General features: G+C 39.0%; 1 protein-coding gene and 1 pseudogene across 6 annotated transcripts; both read left to right on the plus strand.

Moving 5' to 3' along the window:
- The first annotated feature begins 800 nt into the window (after positions 1-800).
- Positions 801-22,144, plus strand: SEC11A (SEC11 homolog A, signal peptidase complex subunit). 6 transcript variants are annotated; one of them, XM_036231913.1, is made up of 8 exons: positions 809-934; positions 2,965-3,015; positions 6,636-6,745; positions 11,152-11,301; positions 15,453-15,572; positions 16,086-16,123; positions 21,364-21,421; positions 21,620-22,144. In XM_036231913.1, the coding sequence occupies exons 1-7, from the start codon at positions 884-886 to the stop codon at positions 21,387-21,389; spliced, it is 546 nt and encodes a 181-aa protein (XP_036087806.1). In that variant the 5' UTR covers positions 809-883; the 3' UTR covers positions 21,390-21,421; positions 21,620-22,144. The 6 variants fall into 6 exon arrangements, with proteins under 6 accessions (XP_016007005.1, XP_016007004.1, XP_036087805.1 ...); XM_016151519.2 differs by lacking the exon at positions 2,965-3,015 and having other exon boundaries at positions 801-934; XM_016151516.2 differs by lacking the exon at positions 16,086-16,123.
- Positions 17,565-17,683, plus strand: LOC118611512 (annotated as a pseudogene).
- Positions 22,145-22,210: the final 66 nt, after the last annotated feature.

Genomic DNA, 22,210 nt, shown 5'->3' on the forward strand with positions numbered 1-22,210 from the left:
CCTAGGTGCACATTAGGAGCTTCAGGCAGTCAAAGCAAAGGCTGTTTATAACAGAGAGACAGAAGGCAGCGAGGAAAGGGTCACATCAAGGTGCAGGAGGCAACAAAACCAGAAGGTAAAGTTCAAAGAGACAGTCGGATCCTGTCGGCGAGATCGGGTTCAGGGAGAAAGGGACTTCCTGGTTACCCGCACCACTGGCGGTCTCATCACACTGTTCTATGGTTTAGCTGTTTTCTAATCGTACCAGTTGTTTTCCCTCCAAGAGTTTCTTAAACTCCTGAGAGATTCAGGCAGTGCTTTTAAAGTCTCTCTTGCATCCTCCACCCTTACAGGAAAAGCACTTATTGAAACACAGCTGTCAGTTTCCCGGAGCGCGGAAACCCGCCCACCTGAGACCGCAAGGCCTTGCGACACGTCTACTGCCCCACCCAAACCCGACGGGGCTTAACCGCACAGGCCACTCAGGGGCCGCTCTGCCCGCAGATGCCGGAAACCCGGCTCCCTATTGGCCAAGCGTGCACGAGAGCCCGCCTCCCGGAGGTTGCAGGGCGGCCTCCCCTCTAACCCCTGGGTCGACGCCTCCGTGAGGAACCGCAGGGCTGAGCGCGGAAGTGGGCTTCGGTCGTCCTCAGCGGGCTAGATCTGGAGTGGCAGAGCCCTCCCACAGCGAGGCTAGGCCGAGAAGCTGGAGCAGGAAGGTCGCGAGTCCCTTTGTCTGCTCTCAGCAGCGGAGGGGCGGGGCGCGTCGGTTCCCGCCCCGGAAGCGGAAGTGGGGGCGCGGCGAGGTCCCGTCTAGTGTGAGGTGCGTCCCGGCGCCTGCCGTTCCCTTCGCCGGTCACGTCGCGTTCTGTCTCCTGCCCGTGTTCCTTTCGCCAGCACCACCATGCTGTCTCTAGATTTTCTGGACGATGTGCGGCGGATGAACAAGCGGCAGGTGAGGTTGGCCACCCACTGTTTCCCCGGGCTCCTCTCGTCCCTTTGGCGCTGCCTCTGCGGGATCCTGCGGACCTGTGGGCCCCTGTGTAAGGGCCTGAGCGGGTCTGAGGGTATGACACCTTGGTCATTCCGTCTCTTTGTGCCGAGTCTGAGGCCAGAGGTCGCTTTGTCCCTATTTTTAGCTCCTGGTTAATTCAGAGCCTGCTAGGAGTGGAGCGGGAAGCCGGGGCTCGCTCCATTCCTCCCAGTGAAGCAGAGGACCAAATGGAAACCGGAGGGCGCTTTTTAAGTGGGAGTTGGGGTTGCATATTGCTTTAGACTTGGTAAGGCAGGAAACTCAAGGTTTCTATAATCGCAGCGACTCCCGATGGACTCCGGAGACTGGGTTTCGCAGTTCAGTGCTACTGGGATGCTCGTGAAGGCGGTTGTAGGCCCCACAAAAGCCGTTTTGCTTGCTTTTAGCCAGTCGCAACCCTTCTCGTACAGCTGGGCCCCACCTGGCTCACTGACTTTTCCTTGGACCACCTCCGACTTCGAGGTGAAGCAGTTACTATACTTGTCCTTGAGTCCATTTAGCTTTAAGGTGGCAGCCCTCATAATCCTCAGGTATAGGGACCAATGTTAGTGACACAGGGTTCTTGGAATTTAGGTCTTCTGATTTTGTCCTTAAATCTTACTCTGTCTAGAACTTTTAGATCGTGTGCCATATGGTACTGGGAATGTTGTTGTGATTATTTAGGCCTTAGAATAGGTGGTTCCTTTTCATCTTCTGTACCAAATGTGTCTGTAGAGCCTAGTTTGGCTTGCCTCGGACCTTTTTACAGTATCTTGCTGTTAAGAGTTATCCTGATGGCACTATTAAAGATTTTTCTCTTGGACTTGTAGTTTGCAGTATTTATAATTACCATTTAAGGAAATAGATGTACAACCTCCCCTTCAGACTTTACTAGCTCACTGTCACTGTCTCTTAGGTACGTTTCTTAATTCCTTTAGTCATAATTGCTCATTCTTATCAAATTGCACAAAACATTCGTATCTTTAAGATAACACTTCAGATTTTCCCTTGTATATTGTTATCTTTTTCATCCATATCTGAATTTCTAGGTGCCACAGACGTTTCTCTGAAAAAATGCTTATTTCTAGCCTGCTATTTGTTGTACCATGTGCTAGATACAATGAGCAATGCGAAGATAAATAAGACAGACTCTGCCTTTAAGGAGCATAAATGGGTAGAAAAATGTGAAGGTAAAACAACTATTTTGAGCTCTTGCTATGTGTGAAGTGTTCTACATACCTGTGCAGTAGGTAATATTATTCCCATTATACAGACAAAGAAAATGAGTAGTCTCCCAGAAGTTGTGAGGAGGAGATAGATAGCATGGGGATAGGGTGAGGGGTGGTACTCAAATGAGGTTTTACCTGTATGTAACAGCTGAGAAAAAGAAGTGGCTATAGTGACAGTGGCTGTAGCTACTGAGATCTCATCATGTGAAAAGAGGGATACTAGAAGTTTGGTTTTCTCTAAAATTGTTGTCATTACAGAACTTTCCCTTTAAGTCTAAATGCATATCAAATATCTGATTAATTTGAGTTGTAAATGTTTTTCATATCAGATTCATAGAGGAATACTTTAGTAAAATAAACTCTGTCCATTTAGTGTATGAATTGATAAGCTTCTACAGTTATAAACCCGTAACAGTCAAGACACAACACATTTCTATAACCCACAAGGTCTGTTGTTTCCCTTTGTATTTCATCTCTTCTCTAAGCACTTTGCAACCACGGGTTTGCTTTTTGTCAGCATAGATGGGCTCGCATTTTATATAAATGGAATCACACAGTGTGTATTCTTTTGAGCTTTGGGTTTTAATTGATTTTTTAATGCCTAACTCAAGACTTGTTTGTTACATGTAATGTAATTTTTTTGATTTGCTTCACAATTTTCAGAAATTAAGCGTTTTACTACCTTCATTGCATCCTATACATTATTGCCAGATTAATCTCTCTCCTGCCTCAAACCTTCCACAGCTCCCATTGCCTTGTAGGTTAAAGCCCAAACCCCTTGGAAAGGCATATGTGGTAAGTCCCAGTCATTTTACAGTCTGTTATTTTTTACCATTTCAGTCTTGTCCTAGTTTACCCTTGCTATTTCATATCAGTGTCGCAGTGAACATTGTTCTACTCAAACTTCATGTATTGGACTGTCCTCAGAAAGCCCATTCTTTTCTTTCTGTCTGTTTGTGAACTGCCCTCAAATATTAGGTGATCTTTAAAGTCCTTTTAGCTGTTACAGCTAAATTATTTGTCTTCTCCTCTTTGGATTGTGGCTCCTTTACTGGAGTCCAGATCACTGTTTTTTTCTGAGGCCATTTCTTTTTTTAAGTTTTCAGGAATTTTAATGACCAAGTGTGGGAAAAAGATGAGAACTCATTGTATTAGCTCTGGGAATCACGTGGTCATTTAGGTGGAGGGATCTTGACAATGAGGAGTCTGGTCACATTCCACTGTAGCAGACATGTACTGAGGTCTGGGAGACATCTCTCCACACCTGCACCATCTGCTCAGATCCTGGCTTGAGTTGAAAATTGTAACAGTGGTTGCCATTTACCATTCATTACCTGGTACTCATTTTTGAAGCGCCAGGATGTGCAGGTAAAATGGTTGGCCGTCCGCAAAGGGCATGTTGGGGGGATCTCACATCACATTTCTAGCCTTTACACTCATGGCCGTTCATCGCCACACATTGGCCAAAGTACACTTGGAAATGGGGTAATGTCTGTGTTCTCTTCAGTTCCAGTGTGGAAATCCACCTGCAGTTGTGTGCTTAGACATGGTAGGTTTCTCTTTGATTGCTACTGAAGAACCAGTAGCAAAACATGTACCATATGCATGGGACCTGTAGGTCTGACATTGTGTCTTCCTCAGGGCAGCTCTTCCAAATTGTGTTGTTTTTCCTGGGGCATTTCTTAATCTGTGAAGCCCTGATTTTTAGATTTTTGCCTATTTCTGTGGTGTAAATACTCCCAACAAGGCCATTTTCAAGCTACTAACGTGGCATCACTGAATGTGGAATTAGGAAGAGATGTGATGACATGCAATAATAATTTCCACCCAATAGATAAATTAGCTTCAAGAACACAATAGTAAAATATAGTAAAATCATTAGGAACTGATGGATTTAGAATATTTATTACTTTTGTTTTTAATGTAATTTAATTGTAATTTTTAATAATATCATGTTTAACAAGCAGCTTGCAGAATTCCTAAAACCTTAAGCCTGTTGGCTCCAGCACATCACTGGTTGTTGGTTGCTTTTTTATGGCAATCGAGATGGCCTTTGTATGCAGAAAGACCTATTGAGTTATTTTTCATTAAAAAAAAAAAATCATGAAAGCTAAAATTTTAAAAACTAAGTTCTTAAGCTTTTAAAATCAGTTTACATATCTCTTATTTAGAGTCTGGCAAATTTTAACAACCACTTTTAGAGGCTTTTGAATATTTGGGCTAATTTACAAACAGACATCTTTAGAACATTAAATTTAATGTATAGATTTCCTTTTTAAGAACGTCAGTCATTCAATATAAGTGCATACTTATATAATTTTATAAATTAGGAGCTTAAGTTCTCAGATGTTTCAACACTATAAATAATAAACTGATTAAATAATAAACCTATAATTTATTATACATTTTAAATTGGAATTACAAATCTGACCTATTACTTTAATAGTCACATTTTCTTAAATTTTGCAAATACTTAAAATACCAAGTATGCACCATCCTTAACATTAAAATATTAATACTATTCATAATTTTCTTTAAACATTTCTGCTCTTAATTATAAATGTTGGAGGGGGTCAAAAAATGTTTACTCACTAAGAAAGTATACAGAAAGCAACTACTACCCCCTAGGATGAGGGAGCTTGAACAAGGAAAGAATTAAGCAAACCTTTCCTCAGCTCCCTTCCAAGTCCGAGATTTAGACCTCTTTGGAAAGGGTGTGGCTGCCTTAGGAACCTGTCATGGTAATGACATTTGCCTGAGTAGTGAGTGAGCAGGAGCTGCTCCCTAGAACTGGCCTGCTACTCCTAGGAGGCTGAGAAATTTGTCAGCGTGTGTGGGTGGGAGGCAGTCTGTGATAGTCACTGAGGTGAGCACCGCCACCCTCCTGCACACAGATCCACCGTCCACTGTGTGAAATAAACACAGAACCGAGAAGAGAAGTTCCTTCCTCCCCATGACCTTCAGCATCTTTTATTCATAAAACCTAACATCACTGAGCCAGTTAGACAAGAATTTGTTTGTAGGGCTCAGCTCTAGTGACACAAAGAAGATGGATTTGGAGCCGAAAGATAATAAATTGAAAGGCCTACTGGTCTTTTAGGTCAGCTACTCAAAGATGATGGGGGACATAGTAAGATCAGTGAATTTCTTGACCATGCGACTACTGCTTTAATTACCCACAAAATAAATTTCCAAGTCAGAAGCAGTGTTGTATGGAATGCCATGTAAGTTCATGGATGGTGGTTTTGACAGAAATACAGAAGCCTTGGAAGACAGATCCATATCCAGAGCCTATTCTAGTAAGAAACTGCTGCCCCTTCCATGATGGAAGCAATTCAGCATCCAGAATGGTGGCATTGTTGGACTTTGCAGTTGGCTGACTAGGCACTCATTGTGTCGAACCAAATTGGTCTTGGTGAATGAAAGTCCATGTTGCTAACCTTCATCTTGGCTGCTGCAACCACTTTGACCATGAGTTCATTGCACAAGCCAGGGATGGCTGGGGAAGAGGCTGACTGACACAGAACAGGTCATTTTGTCTACCTGATTATTAAGGTACTTCTCTGTTGAGGTAATTTTTTGGTGAGCACTTATGCGGGACACGGATATCTTCACATTCTGTATTCCTGCCTGGAGGTCTGCATGTCCCTTCCTCAAGCCTCTTGTCTTTTCAGATTTCTCCCAGTACTCCCCAATACCATCTATTCATTTCTTAAACAATCCGCCATGGTGTCCAGTCATCATCCTCTCTGCTTTTACCCATCATCCAGTCTTAGTCCAACACAATTAGCTCACAGTATTTCTCTCACTTGAAGTGCCTTTCTGGTATTGTATCTGCTTATTCAAGTCATAGAATTTTACAGTTTGTTAAGTAGTGGAAATTTATTAAGAAGGAAAGAAGGCTGGCTATGTGACCAACAAGCTGTATGATTTTGGTGAAGTCACTTCCTCTCTCTGAGACAGTTTCCGGAATTGTAAAATGAGGAATGGGGTTAAATGTCATTCAACAGCCCATGATTGCCATGGGGGAAATAATATAGAAAAGGTAGGTACTAGAGGAGGTCAGAAGCAGAGCTTTATAACTGTCGACTGGTAGGTAGCATGGATGTGATTGAATTTAAGCTGAATGGTTGTGAAGCCCAAATGAAATAATTTCTGTGAAAGTTTCTGAAAATGATGTTATCATATAAATGTAATGTATTTTAGCAAACAGAATGGAGCAGGGCACTTGGGGTAAGAGAAGGAGGGCTGTTCTGGGATGCCAATGATGTAATTCTTACGGTATTTTAAATAGTATCTCAGAACTCCAGGTGCCCTAATAATGCTACTTGACACTTTTAAATTGATGCTACTTTCAGTTGCTTTCCTGAGTGGGGGTAATCATGGATTGGATCTTTTCTCTTTCGTTCCTACAGCTCTATTATCAAGTCCTAAATTTTGGAATGATTGTCTCCTCGGCACTAATGATCTGGAAGGGGTTAATGGTCATAACCGGAAGTGAAAGTCCGATTGTAGTGGTGCTCAGGTAACAATTACTGTTTCTTTTCATGGCATTGCTTGGGAGAAAAATTGGGATACACAATAATTCTTGTATCATTTTTCTGGAAATTGTTCTTTCCCGGAAGAGGGCTTGGAAGAAAATTAGTTACTATTTCTCAATTGTGAGAAGTTCTCAACCTTGTTAGGCATTTTTTTTATTCAGACTCAAAGGGCTCATGACCTCGCTATAAAACATTTCTTGTGTGAGCTTTATTTTTGGTACATCTCTTAAGAAAGTGTTTCAGTGTACTTTATTTTCTTGAAGTTCTTCTATCTTCTTACACTCTTCACATCAGCGCCAATATTTAGTTGTTAGTTTGCTAGATTATATATCAACTCCAAATTAAGAGTTTTTCTGCAGCATGTTCTCAGCATCAGTACAGAAGCATCACTAATTATTTCCATGTTTTCTACTGACCTTTAAATATCACTTCTAAGTAGACTTCAGGAATTTTGAAGCTATTAATGCCATCTCTTAAGCGACAAAGAGTACTGAATTTTTTTCCTCCACTGTGCTTCCTTCTCTATCTTTGTTTTCATGTTCTTAGTGCTTTAAAAACCTAACTCACCAACTCATTTTTGGAGAGTGACCACTTGGTTATTTAGTTGAATCATTGTAGTTGTGTTATTTGAGGCTTAATTATATAAGCTCTCTGAAATCTTTTCTGGAGATAATGGAGTATAAACGAAAAATAAATCGAATCATTAGTATTAGCAAGATAATAGTGCATCGCTTTTAACCAGACGAGTCTGACTCCTTTGCTGTCGTGCTAGGATACACTTGCAGCCACAGTGGCTGGAGGCACTGGGTCTCCAGTGTCCTACTTGTACCCTACTCATACTCTTACCATAGTTCCATCTTTATTAATAGTCAAATGCAACTGTAGTTTTAGAGATCCAAAGAAATGTATAGATTTTATCAGCTGGGAAAGCATTTAATATACTACTCTGAGAACGTAGAGACTTGGGCCTCTAGCTTTTTCATTGCCTGACTATAACTTGTGTGTCTCATTTATTCACTGAACCATAGTTTCATCTATAAAATGAAGGCTAGACCTGAATGATGTCAGAAGAGCTTTCCAGTTCTAAAATTATGTAGCCCTACATTCCCAGACAGCCTTGAATTCAGTGGAGAGCTTTAACTGATGAAGTGTTCACACAGTAACAGGAGGAGCCACACTAATTGAAACTGTGGGGAAAAGGTACAGAGAGAGGGCCCACAGAGGCTTCTTGTGGAGATTCTTCTGGGATTATATCAGATTGAGTTCCTTTCAGTGGAAATGTTTTAAGAACAATCTAATGATTGTTAAACTGGAGATGGAGTGAATAGGGGATTAGACTAAGGGCTTGTTCAACACATTGGTGGTTCAACATTATCATTTGGGACTTACAAGTATTATTTGGATCAGTTATTTGATAGGTTATTTATACACTAAACTTTTTTGATTGTCAGTGTGGTATAAAGAAAAGCAATTAAAAGAGACCAGGTCATATTAGGAGAGTATCTGGTGAAGAAGGACCAGTCATTATTAGAGCAAGGCAGTTTATGTGATTTGGGTGGCCAGGTAGGTTTTATCTGACCAAGGTTTCATGTTAACTCCAAGGAATATCGCTTTTACCTGAACCAGATTTACCTCAGAGGACTCAGGCCAACTGAGAATCCACTTTTAATACTTTTGTGAAGCTGTTGGGGATAAAGACAAATATTTATTATTTATTTTGTTAACTGAAGTCTCAGGGAACATTCAAAACTGATTCACACACACCCCCCTTACAGAGCTGAAGTCAGTTTAAAAAATTCAACTCATTTTCGTGTAACTTCTTATACAACTTATCATGGTTGATGTTTAAAAGTATTTTTTAATCAGATAATAGGAAGAAGTTTACTAATGATTGATTTAATGTTTAAAAAGTTTCGCCTGGTTTATTTCTTAATGGTCCTCTCACTACACACTTTTATCTGTGTTTAATTGTAACCTATATCTGAATTCTTAAATCTTTTCATTTCTCATCCACCTTTCTTCCCTGAAGTCTAGACTCTTTTGTTTTCACCCTGTACTGGACATATACACTGGACATCTGGATGTTAACCAGGCACTTCAAACTCCATGATAAAAGTGAATGATTCATCTTTTCCCACAAACCTGTTCTTTCTCCTAGTTCTCTGACTGTCACTGCCATCTGCTCAGTTGCAGTGTTAAAAACCTAGGAGTCATCCTCTGTCCTGCCTTCTGTAATATACAGTTGGCTGTCGGGTTTGTTCTTTTCCCTCCCTCTTTTCTGCCCTTTTGTCATTCTCCTTCCGGCTGCTGTTCTATTTCAAGCCCTTATCATTTTCTGCCTGGGCTGCTGTTGTGACCTTTAAAAACAATGCTTTTTAAATCAGGAAAAAAGTTAGTGTATTTTCATTATTTGAAATACGGAAAACAAAAAGATCTAGATGAAACTAAGTGACTCATAGTTCCAGGATATAATCACTATCAACATATTCATCTTTTTTTTCATGTATATAATTTCTTACGTAATTAAAGTAATTCTGTATATGCATCCTTTTCTCAGTTTTCCCCCATTCTCTTGTGTCTTTGTTTTTAATAACAATTTAAGAGTTGCCATATGTTCAGTTATAAGTAATAGCCTGGACAACTGGTCTCCCATCTACCTCCTCATTTTTTCCAGTTTACTCATTAATAACTATTTGAATTTCTTTTATGTACTCTATAGCTTCTGAAATGGTGATTCTTTTTTGTTTTTTTTTTTAATTATTTTTTTTGTTTACTTTTTTACTTTTTTGTTTTTCTTTGTTGAAGTGATATTTCTTAAATGCAAATATGATTATGATACTCTCTGCTTAAAATTCTAGAGGGCTCAGAAGCAATTGAGCACAGTGAGAGTGGATTCTGTCAGACTCCCTTGGTTCAAATCTCACCTTTATCTAATTTTTTTGATTTATAACTTCAGGCTTTCTAAGCCTCAGTCTCTTTATCTATAAAGTTAGGATAATAATATTACCTATATTATACACTTGTTCTGAAGATTGTTTAAAAAAATTTAGAATAACACTTTGCATACAGAAAGTACTCAATAAAGATGTCATTCAGCCAGAACAACTATCTGTTTTATTTATAGATAATCTTCAAGCAAGTGAACAAAAGATGGCACTGATTTTTAAAAAATCAAAGTAAAAAACTTGAAAAATTCATGTCTACAGTACCTTCTGTAAAAGGGAACTTAATGCCCCATGAGAAACCTTAACAAAAGTTTTAAGAATAAAAATGCAATGAAAATCTATCTTCCTAGTGGTTCTCAAATTTTGCTATTATATTGGAATCACCACTGATCTTTACAAAATACTGATACCTGCCTCCCTTCCCCAGACAGTCTGATTTAAATTGTTTGAGATATGACCTGGGCATTGGGATTTTTTAAAAAGTTCTCCAGGTGAGTCCCGTATCCAGCAAAGTTTGGGAACAACTGCCATATTCCCCTTACGTAGGGGGATCAGAGTGTTCAAACAGAAGTGTTCAGACTTTGTCATATTCCTGTCTTGAATTTTATTCCCTGTCCATTTGCTTCTCACTAAATCTACTGTTATTGAAAACTGGAGCTTGAGTTTCTGAAAATAATACTGATGAGCTGCTGCTTCATAGAAAGAAAAGATTCATTCATTAGTGCAAATATCTGCAGACCTTTGAAGAACTTGGTATAGGATGGAACAGGTGAGAGTTGAGAAGTTTGTCGTAACTAATTACTGTGGAATTGAATTTTTTCCTTGTTTCTGAAATTCTTAGGCAAAAATCTATTCTTGACCTTGGTTTTCTTCCTCATTTCTCTTCTTAAAATAAATTGATAACAAGCATTATCTCTGTGGCCGACTGTTCTTTGACTTGATGAGCTGTTCTTTCTTCCTAATACGTTGAAGTCATAAGGTCATCTTGGTCTGTATCTTTATAAATGGCAGAAGATGATCCAGTTCGCATTTGAATATTTGAATATGTTTAGCGTTTTCAGAGGAAGTGAGAAGAATAAGGGCAGTGATTATAAAGTTCATTCTTTTATATTCTGTTTGTCACTTGAAATTTTAAAAGGTTAAGGAGTTAGTAACATTGCCCTTTTTAAGATTTAAGCTCTTTTGAATAGTAATGGCTGAAATGGAACTAGTTAATGAATGTTAATAACTGAAGAAATTTTTAGTGTAACTCATTAGTCTGAGGAAACCATATTTTCAGTACAGTACACACTTAATGTCTGTATATGTGGTTAAGGTATTGAGTATACTCCATAGGTGATACTTTTGGTTTTTTCAGTATTGATAATTTTGAAAGTAAATTTAATCTCCGCTTTTTAATTTTAAATTTTTTTTTTTTTTTTTTACTGTTTTTCTTTCCTTCCCAGTGGCAGCATGGAACCTGCATTTCATAGAGGAGATCTTCTCTTTCTAACAAATCGAGTTGAAGATCCCATACGAGTGGGAGAAATTGTTGTTTTTAGGATAGAAGGAAGAGAGATTCCTATAGTTCACCGAGTCTTGAAGATTCATGAAAAGTATGTGCAAACTATATCTTCTCTCTTTTAAAATATGTTTATGTCTTGGTGTTTATAGTGTTTAATTTTGATAGCCTAAAGACTGAGAAAGGGTGAGAAACTCCTAGGTCATTCTTCCAGTCCATTTTTTTGAATATCTGAAGGCTTAGTGAGCATTTGGAAAACTAAATCAATACCTATTAATTCATTTATTTCCCTGAAGGTTTTTGGGGTTCCCTTCTACTTCCCGACCAAATCAGTAACCCTTAATATTCCAAAGTAGTAAACAACTCAGTGGGCCTACTTATCTTTGTAAGAATGTTCCTTTCAGGTGACTCGGGCCCACCCTTCCCAGAGTGAACTGGTGGTCACTGAGAGCAGCTTGCTGCTTAGGGCGGCATTGGTCACAAGCAGCCCTTGCAGTCTCACCCACCCTCCTCTTCTGCTGTGGTCCTTGAGCCTCTGAGAGGATAGAGGAACGTAGCCGCTGCTTTTTATGACATCAGTTGACCTCACTGTGGACAAAGTCTACAACAGCCATATATTGTTATTGCACATTTTTATCAGTAATATATATAACACACCTCCAAAAATAACATAAAGGTTGATCCCAAATGGAATCTTCTGATACAACGGGTGAGGTAGCTCTAATCTTTTCTTAAATATCTTTAAGACAGTCTAACAGACATTTCATATAATACATTTATCAACTTTTTAGATACGGACTCTTGCATTTTAGAACTAGAAGGACATATGTAAAACCTTTAGAATTGCCTGGGGGTGGAGTTGGGTCCTACCAATGAACAAAACATTTCATTTCTCTAGGTCTCAGTTTCTTCGTCTGTACTATAAAGAGGTTCAGGAAAATGAATGAGATCTCTGAGTTCTGAGCCTGTGCTTTCCTGTCCTACTGCATAGTGCTCAGCCCCTCCCTTCCAAATCTACAGTATGTCTAATTAAGGAAAACTTTCAGAGGGAAGGAAAGAAAGAAATGAAGGGAAATGGAGACGTCCTAGAGGACACAGAGGGGAGTGAAACGGTGGGGTTGATAGGTTCCTGAGTACAAGGAAGCCTAAATAAATGCCGTCTCGCTCTTTCCGCCCTCTGAAGTAGTTTATCTTCACCTGAAGAAGAGACAACTGCCAATTGTTGTTTTTGAAAATCCCTATAAACACCCTCATTTAGGAGAGTTCTTTCTTCATTGATGAAATAAAGATCTGACCGCTTGTTTTCTTCATGGAGTATATATTTTGAAAGATGATAATTTTAAAATAGCATTCGCTTAACTAAGAAAGAATAACTTAATTTTTAAAAAAATTATTTTGGAATTGTGAAGGTTTATTAAATATGGGTAGTGTTTTCCAGATTCTTAAAGAAAGTGGATTTGTGTTGTTTATTCTGAGCACTGCCTGTTGTGAACATAACAGAACCAACTTTCCCCTGAATTGATCCAAGAAAATCAAATTAAACCCGGGCCCTGCTTTGGGTAGAGCAGAAATTATCCATTTTTATGTGTGATGGTTTGAAATCGAGTGAGTTTGTTTATTTTAAAACAGTTCATCTTGGTTCAGAGCAGATTCATTGACAGATGTTGTAGCAACTACAGATTAATTAAATTGTAAAAATGATTTTTAACAATTCTGACTGTTTTAAGGTGTGTGGTACTTGTAATCTGGGGGTTTTCATGATTTATTTTAGACTTTTGAGATGCCTTTAACTTTCAAGCTTTTTTATATACCACTTATTAATATTCCGAAGTTTCCAATTTCCTCTTTTCTTTTGGGGAGACTAAAATACCTGCTTGCAATAATCATGATTTAGTAATATTAACACTGTTCTTACACGTGGGACCAAATGACAGCCAAAATGGATTAAGGTTTTGTAGACAATTTGTTCTTAATGTTTTCAGGCTGATTTTTGCACTGTTATTCATTTCTTTCGTAAGAAAGAAAATCCTGGGAAGCATTTGAGATATTGCTCCCTGGCGTATGTTTGGCTCAAATAAACTCTTATAAAAATTTAAAAATTTAAAAAAGGAAATCCAGAGCTTTAAGAAGAATAGAAGTAGAAATTGTTAACTGACCTCTCTTTTGTCTCATTCCTCCTTTCCTTCTCCACTTGCTTCTATGTAAGGTGCCTGTAAATCTGTAAATGCCATGTAAATCTCTTTTTTTCATATATTAAATCTCCCATCTTGAGAACATTCTTATTACATGTATATTCTTATACATGATGCTGCATAAAATTGGAAAATACAGAAAACAAAATCACTTATAATCCTTGAACCAAGAGATAATGTTACATTTTGGGTAACTCCTTTTTTGTTTTATAAACATATTACATAGTTTTTTACCATCTATAAAGCACTTATTTCCTCCTTGCTACCATCACTGTGTTATGAGGGTTGCATTAAATTGCAAGCATGTGGAGCTCCTTGGGGGTAGATAATATTAAATGTTTGGTCCCAGTGCTAGCAAGGGAAACGTCCTCTATAAATGTGCCGTCCATCAGTGTTTTGGGCCTGTGAGTCGTGAAGCTGTGGAGCAGGTAGGTCTAAGAGCGGGTCTAATCCGAATTGATTGGCACCACAGGCCGTTCGTTTCACTGGTAAATGAAGGAAACTGTTTGTGTGTTTGGCAGGCAGATCAAGTCTTTGGGAATAACTCACATCTCCCGTAGTATACTTTTCCTTTCTTGGGGACTTTCCCGATTCCCAGTCTGTCTTCATATTTGGTTTTACTTTTTTACTGCTGTGGGGTTGCTGTTGTTTTCATGATTGAATGATTCTTCCTTCCTGCTACTCCCGACTTTCACTCTTGCAGCTAGCCCCTCTTGGCACCCGTCCTCTTTTACTTTCCAGCATTTTGCAGACATCCTGTTACTTACTGAGTTGTCAGCTGCAGATTATTTTTCTCTGTATATATTTGCATTTTTTCTAATTGGAATCTCATTTTTAATGTGACTGTTTGCACCTAACTGTTTTTGGTGTTTGCAGCACTTCCCAATTTAGTTGTTTCTGCAGATTTAGTGTCTAGTGAGCCAGTTTCCGGCTTAGAATCTAAGTGGATATTAGTCGAAATCTGAAGCTAATTTTCTTCTTTCTAACCCAAACTCACTTGAATTAATTTTAAGAGGCTTTATCAACTGTAAAATGTTCTTTGCTTTCAATTAAAATTTAAAATTACTAGAAACCTCATGGTTCTTTAGTAGGATTAAACGAATAATTCTCTAATAAAGTAAGATGCTGTTATTGCTTTTTTTTTTTAAATATGAAGCATTTCTAATACACATAAAAGTAGATAAAACAATGCAGTAAATTCACATGTACCTATCAGCCAGTCCCAATAATTATTACTCCCTGGCCAATTCTGCCCCACCCGTACTGCCACCTCTTCCCCCTCTTCTGCCTGGATATCGTGTCCTGTCATATGTAAATATTTCAGTAAATATCTATGAAACATAATCAGTGAGCTTTTTAAAAACACGATATAGTTAGTATGGCTAGATCTTAAAAAAATGAACAACCATTCCTTTGTATTATTAAATTTCCAATCTTCATTCAAATTCCCAGTTGTCTTATAACTTCTTTTTCACTTTGCTTAAATCTGGACTCAAATAAGTTCCTCAGTTGCAATTGGTATATTGATATAGCTCTATAGTTTCTTTTATTTAATCTGCAAATTCTTTTTTCAGTTTTCTTTGTTTCTTATTGTTCGAAGAAACTAGGTCATTCTGTGGTTTCGCAAAATATTCGTTTTGCTCATTATATCCTATGGGATAGTTTAATGTGTTCCTTTTTTCTTTGTATTTCCAGAAAATTAGTGGTTTGTGTTTATTTTAATATGAAAATGAGATTACACTGTACATGTAATTTTATAATTTTCACTTAATACAACTTCTGTGTTCTTCCAATGTCATTAAATATTCTTCCGTAACATCGTACTTAATGCTTGCATGGTATTTCAACTCCTGAATGCTAGACTATTAGCTTTTTTCCAGTTTTTCCCTATTATAAACTGCACAGCTGATGAATATCCTTTTAGCTAAATAATTTCAACATTTGAAATAATGATAAACCAAATTCCCATGGGAATTTTGGTTAATGAGAAAATTTTGTGCTTTCAAATGACATGAAGGTATTTGACGACTCGGGTTTCCCTTACCTTTTTAAGGCAAAATGGACATATCAAGTTTTTGACCAAAGGAGATAATAATGCGGTTGATGATCGAGGCCTCTATAAACAGGGACAACACTGGCTAGAGAAAAAAGATGTCGTGGGGAGAGCGAGGGGGTAAGTACCGAGGGGAGCATTTGCTGAGCTTTGAAACGTGGCCCTCTCACTTGTATTGTCTGACCACAGACCATGAATACAGTGGTTTGGTACTGGTTCTACCAAATCGCCTTATATCCTTTGAAAAAATACGCGTCTTAAAATGCATCTAAAACTTCAGGTACACTGCTCCAGAGGGGAGGAAATGGGGTGTGATGGTAGAAGATTAGCAATGAGACGATAAATTGGAGTGATAGATTAAAAACTTCATTTGTTTATTGAGTTCATTCAAGAGATGTGATGGGCACCTTGCTTGCACTCAGTCTGTACACAGCTGGGCTCTGAGGACCTAGCACGGTATTAATCCTGCTTCACGAAACATACATTTCTTAAGTGTTCACTGAGACAGCAATTTAAAGTGTTTATCTAACTTAATTTTATCATGCTAATTTATTCCATACTGTTGTATTTCTAGTCTTGAAATGATCGAGGTCAAATGAAATTAAAAAGTTATATTAAGCCTGTTTATTTCAGATTTTATCAGGAGAACAGATCAGTGGAGGACAGGAATTGTAAGTTATTGGTATGAGGAAGTATGGGATTGTAACTACCTTCATGCTATTAATAGTATTAACAATAACTCACATTTATTAGGGCTTACTATGTACCAGAGACTCATTCTAAGTGCTTTACAATTATTACCTCATTTTAACCTCAGAACAACCCTAATATTTCCATTCTACAGATGAGGAAACACAGACGAGTTAGGTTGCTTATCTAAGATCACACTGATGATAAGTGGCTGGCTGACTCGGAGCCCACCTTCTTAACGTCACACCAAAACCACCCGCATAACACTTCTGCATTGGTGGCTGCCGGCTCTCACTGTTCAGATGCCTCACGGCACTCAGCACTGTCAGAACGTCTGCTCCCTCTTCCTGACTAGAACCTGCAGTGTGGGTTCAGAGCGATTTTATTAGTGAACAGGCCACCACAGTGAGGAGGTCGGTTCCCATAGAGAAGTAGGTGCGAGTTCTTAAGTGAAAGCAGCCTCGGTTGCAGCATGAGAGGGACTCTTGTTTGGATCAGAAAGATTGGATCAGAACGAGCACCCATGTGTTTTGTCTTCTGCATAGCTGGGTTTTCTTTTGTGCATGCCTACAGTTCAAGGGAACTTCATTTCCTTTGATAGAGCCAAACATACCTTTATAATCTAAATGAGATTGTCAAGTGCTTCTGAGAAGTCATTGTTCCCATCTCTCTCAGTTCTCAAGATGTTACTATCATGGGTATTCAGACTCATCAGCCTTTTTGAGTCTTTTTGTTTTTCCTTTAATTGTAAATGTACAGATTCATGTAGAAACATGAGGAAATAATCATCGAAAAGCCAAGTCACCTCTCCTTCCACTCCCCCTCCATAAATACTTAAATCGTTGATGTATGTTTTTTAGTATAATATATATGTGTAATGACACAGATGCTAACATGTATGCGTGTGTACATACGTAAGCACATTTTGTGTACTGGGAAGGAATAGACACACTGCGTATAACGTTTTTTTCATCCTCCAAAGTTATTAGGATTTTTACAAACCAAAAACTTTATCTCCGTATTGTCATTTTCAATGCCATGTGCTATTCCACTATATGGAAAGATTATATTTTTATTTAGACAGTTTCCTTTTGTTGGGTGTTCTGATTATTTCCATTTTTTAAAATTATGAATGATGTTATGATGAGCATCTTGTTACATACATATATGTCAGCGCTCTGTCCAGTCATCTCTTCTTCATAGTAAATTCTAAGAAGTGGAATCACTAAATGAAACACATGTATATTTTAGAGCTTTTGACAAATTTTGCCCTACTGTTTTATTTATACTTCTGTCAGTATAACAGAGTGTCCCTTTATCTGGACCATGATTCCTAGGTGTTCAGTGCAGCATTGTCCTACAGAAGGGTGGAGGAGCCAGGCTTTCACTCAAGTAACCTAAAAATTTTTCTAAAGAATTTTTGTCTATGGCCATGCCACCCTGAACATGCCCGATCTCGTCTGATCTCGGAAGCTAAGCAGGGTCGAGTATGGTTAGTACTTGGATGGGAGACCACCTAGGAAGACCAGGTGCTATAGGCGTAAAAAAAGGGACAATTTTTGAAAAATCCCAAATTATATACAATGTGATTTCTAAAATCCAATATTGAAGATATAGACCTTCTTGTGGCTTTTAATTTAAAAATACAATAGCCTGGTATTCTCTGAATTAAGTAACTTTCCATGAAGTATAAACATCTGGGCATGAACAGCCGGAGCACAGGATCTTAACTGTACAAATTCACTTTCCGTCGATTATACCACCACTTACCTGACACATAATGGGGCCTATCACCTCCTTTTGTGGAAATTGTGTTTATAAAACCCTAAATTGATATTTCAAAGTCAGACTGTACCCAGACCATGAGAATAGAGCTTTTCTGCAGATCATTCTGGTGACTGTGGTACAAATGTCTTTATGCATTTAAAAAAAAAATTTATTTTTAAACAGCTGCACATTAAAAAAATTTTACACTGAGGCCTAAGACCCTAAATAAAATAAAGTTAAATTTTTTTTGTTGTTGAAATATAATTCATATATATTAGGATGTAAAATTCACCATTTTAAAGTTCAATTCTTTGGGCTTTATTATATTAATGAGTTGTGTAGCCATCACCACTGCCTCCTTCCAGAACATTTCCACGCCCCAAAAAGAAAACTCTATACTCATTTGCAGTCATTCCCCATCCCCTTTTCCTTGCAACCCCTGGCAACCACTCATCTACTTTCTGTCTCTGTGATTGCCTGTCCTGGACATAATATATAGACAAAATCTTACCATACATGGTCTTTTATGTCTGGCTTCTTTTAAGCAGCATAATGCTTTCAAGGTTTGTTCATCTCGAGATATATAATAAAAATGATTTTAGAAAATGAAACTAATTCTGAACCAACTAAGTCTTTAGTCAGGGTAATTCTTTCTAAATTTGGGGAGTTGAAAAACACAAGGGGACCTCTTAGTCAAGGAAGAGTAGAAAGCAATGGGAGAAAAGAATGACAGCTGGTAGCTTGGGATAGAAATACTGACAATGGGAAGAAGAAGAAATATATAAGGAAATAGAGTTATTGAGTTTTTCTGACTGAAATCAGTTTTATGGATGAAGCTTTTAAAAGGTACTTTTTACTTAATTTGAAACAGATTATTTTGGGATAGAAACAATGATCCTTTTTAAGTCAGCTACTGCTGTCTGAACTTCGTAGATATAAACCCCTTTTAACATCTGACAAAAGTATTTTCTCCCATTAGATAGTTCTCCCTTCTGAGGCTACTTTTTCAGCAGCACTTTGATCCCAGAACACCCAGGGCGTGTATATATCCACACTCTGCCTTCTTGATGCTAACTTGGCACAGGCTGGTGTTGGAGTTGGATTTGTTGGTGGCATTCGTTTTACTTATTTTAAACCTTATTCTGCTTATCATCAACCCTGCTTTAGCAGACTTTATCTGAGCAGGGTAGGAGAAAAGTGCAATTGATTCGAATTAAGATAACTGATGACAGCAGCATTATGCATTCTTCGCTGTCTCTGTCCATGGAGGAAAACAGTGATACAGATAATTAAGTCTTGTTTGACTTTGGACTACCTGTCGTATTCTGACAGCTTTATGTTTTGTTTGTATTACTCCTAAAGATCAAGGTGCTTCCATTTCACTCATGTTGGCAAGGAAGAACCAACCTTAGGGAGGAAAAAAATCTTTCCATGGAAAACTCACAGACTATGTCACCATTGGGAGCTGAAGGTTGTGGTTCTTTGAGTTTTGATGTCATTGCATGGAGGTAACAGCAGAAGTCTCTACCCATAAGGTGACTGCCAATTGATCATCGCATAGAATTAGGAAATGATTTACCTAACCTTTTGCTTTTATGAAGGTGTTATAAATGGGACAAAAGAGATAACTGAGTTATCACAGTTAGAAGAAAAATATGTGTGTTAAAAATACAGTCTCCACCCACCTTCCTAGAGCTTGGCTGCGCCATCTTGCAGTGATTGTTATTTTCAGCTCTTACAGGTCCCAGGGGTTGAAGCTAAACATTAACCCCTAGGAGGGCTTAATGTTTGCCACCCATGCCTGTTCTATGCATCTCCCTAGAACTGTGCTTCCTTTACTTAAGTATGCAGAAACATCATTTGGGCCCCACCTCCCAGAGATGCTTCAGCTCAGTAAATCTGGGGAAGATACAGCCAGCTGCATTTTTAACAAGATATCCAAGTGATTCTGACAAAGGAAGTGTAGGTTTTAAGAAATACTAGTTTATGGAATGGGAGTTGTGGGGTGGGGAGAAAGAGAGATGGGTCTGAGTAATGCTGCCAGAAGGGAAAGGGTCAGGACAGGGCGAGGACAGGAGACAGGAAATAAGAGGAGTTCTTAAAAGGAAGTGAAATGTACCAAAGACAAAACTTCTGTTTTTCAAGTTTGCCTAAGGCTTCGATGGTGGCAGTGTAAGTAAGTTATGTGGGAGGTAATTTCTGTTTGTGTACCTTTGGTGTGGTGGAGAGGCGGTAGATATTCTGAATAAAAGTATCTGGGCTATTTAAAGTATACCAAGGTCCACTTCAGCCTAACCTCTCTCCTCTAGGACAGGCTCTAGGACAGTATCACCCAGTCACCTGGAGTCCAGTGCCGTTTCCTCGCACTTGGATGGCACCCTGCTAACTTTCTCTTCCTCTCCTGCATTCTTATGAGGTTGAGGAGTCCTTTGCATTCAGGGAGAAAATGAGATCCCCAAGGGAAAGAGGAAAGAACAGACCTGTACATTCAAACATTCAATCAGGCAGTATTTACTGGATGCCTACTGTGTGCGGGGTGTTATATGTTTGGCCCTGAGGATACAGTGAGGAACAAGACTGGCATCGTTTTTGGCCCTGTAGAGCTTAAGGGAGATAGATGCTATACAGCTAGTTATACAACTAATTATGTAATTAAAATCGTGATGAAGACTTCAAAGGAAATGTCAAGCACTATGAGATTATTGAACAGGTGGTTTTACCTAGTTTGAGGGGACAAACGTTAGGAGTAAGAGGAAAGAAACAGCTAGTGAAAAACACAAAAGTGTAGCAGCCAAGAGGTAGGGGTTAAAATAGATTTGTGGTATATTACAGGAACCAAGGCGAAAGGGGTTTCAAGGGCAAGTTTGTGGTCATCAGAGTCAAATGCTGCAGAGTAAACAAAGACGGGAGCTGAGACCAGGCTGCTGCATGTGACGATTTAAACTGTTATACAGAGTTTCAGGGTTAAGAGAGCCAAAGCCAGGTTGCAGGTGGTTAAAAAAAATGAGAGGAAATCTTAAGCACGGCATTAGTGCTCTTACACTCAATTTCTGGACACTTAGCGTGGAGTGCCTTGTAATGTTCTGGCCGTGTTTGGCTTGTCTCCCCAACTGGATGGACAGCTCCCTTCAGGTCATGACAACAGCCCAGCCCCATCCCTGAAGCAATATGCAGTGTTAGAGTTGCCAAGCAGAGGTCTGAGAGCCTGGGTCTGGTACTGGTTCTGCCGCACAGAAGCAACGTGCGGTGGGCCCGAGCATGTTTCCTCATCTATAAAATGGCGATGTCCCTAACGTCCCTGTCACTGGGCTATTGAAAGGACCTAGTAGGACCGTGTGCACACAATGGGCTTTGTGAAAATTAGTTTTCTATGGAAGATACTGAGAACGTTCAGCTAATGATAACGGCTACTTGGGAAGTTTGATGACGATCAGTTTTTTGTTTGTTTGTTTAGATTTGTTCCTTATATTGGGATTGTGACGATCCTCATGAATGACTATCCTAAATTTAAGGTAAGATCCTGTATAGTATGTTTCATTAGAAACGTGATCTTTTGCTAAATTTTAGAAACTTTTATATGGATTTCAGTTAAAAGATGGAACTAGTTGGATAGTTGAGTAATGTGTCATGGTCACAAAGGCCAGTTTATTAACTCGGGACTCGGGGACTTCGAAGGCTTCTCTGACTGTGGCTCTGTGTTTCTCTTCTAGTATGCGGTACTCTTTTTGCTGGGTTTGTTTGTGCTGGTCCATCGTGAGTAAGAAGTCTGCCTCACTGTTCCCGGAAGATGCCGTGCTTTGTGTTACTGACGTTTGGAGTAGATATTGGTCTGTGATTGGCGGAGTGGCGAGCGCACATGGTGGCACTTCTTGGTAGCACTGGTTTGCTTTAGTTTGTGTTTCCACGCCAGAGTCTGTGTGGGCGGGTACGTGTGCACCACCGCGTGCACTGGAGGGGACTTTCAGTCACAGGATTTCATATGTTGTCATTGTCACACTTTCACATTTTTGTACATTGGTGAATTTTTTATATTAAAAGGTTGAGCCAAAGCCCCCAGTGTTTGTATTTTGAAGCCAAGCTTCACTTCTAAAGTGCCTACAGAGTCCTGCGAGTGAACATGCAGCTCTGCACGAGTTTGAAGCCGTCATTCCCCGTTCTAATGGGAATGGCGTATACTGAGGTGGTTGGAAGTCTTAACTTTTCAAAATTTTAAATAAAAGACTTTGCATACTGAACCCCTTATCCCTGACTTGTGTTTGTTGGGAAAGCTGCTGCCTTTGCTTTCCTGCGCTGGTTCTGAG

Source organism: Rousettus aegyptiacus, unplaced genomic scaffold, assembly GCF_014176215.1.
Source record: "Rousettus aegyptiacus isolate mRouAeg1 unplaced genomic scaffold, mRouAeg1.p scaffold_m13_p_14, whole genome shotgun sequence".
Classification (NCBI taxonomy): domain Eukaryota; kingdom Metazoa; phylum Chordata; class Mammalia; order Chiroptera; family Pteropodidae; genus Rousettus; species Rousettus aegyptiacus.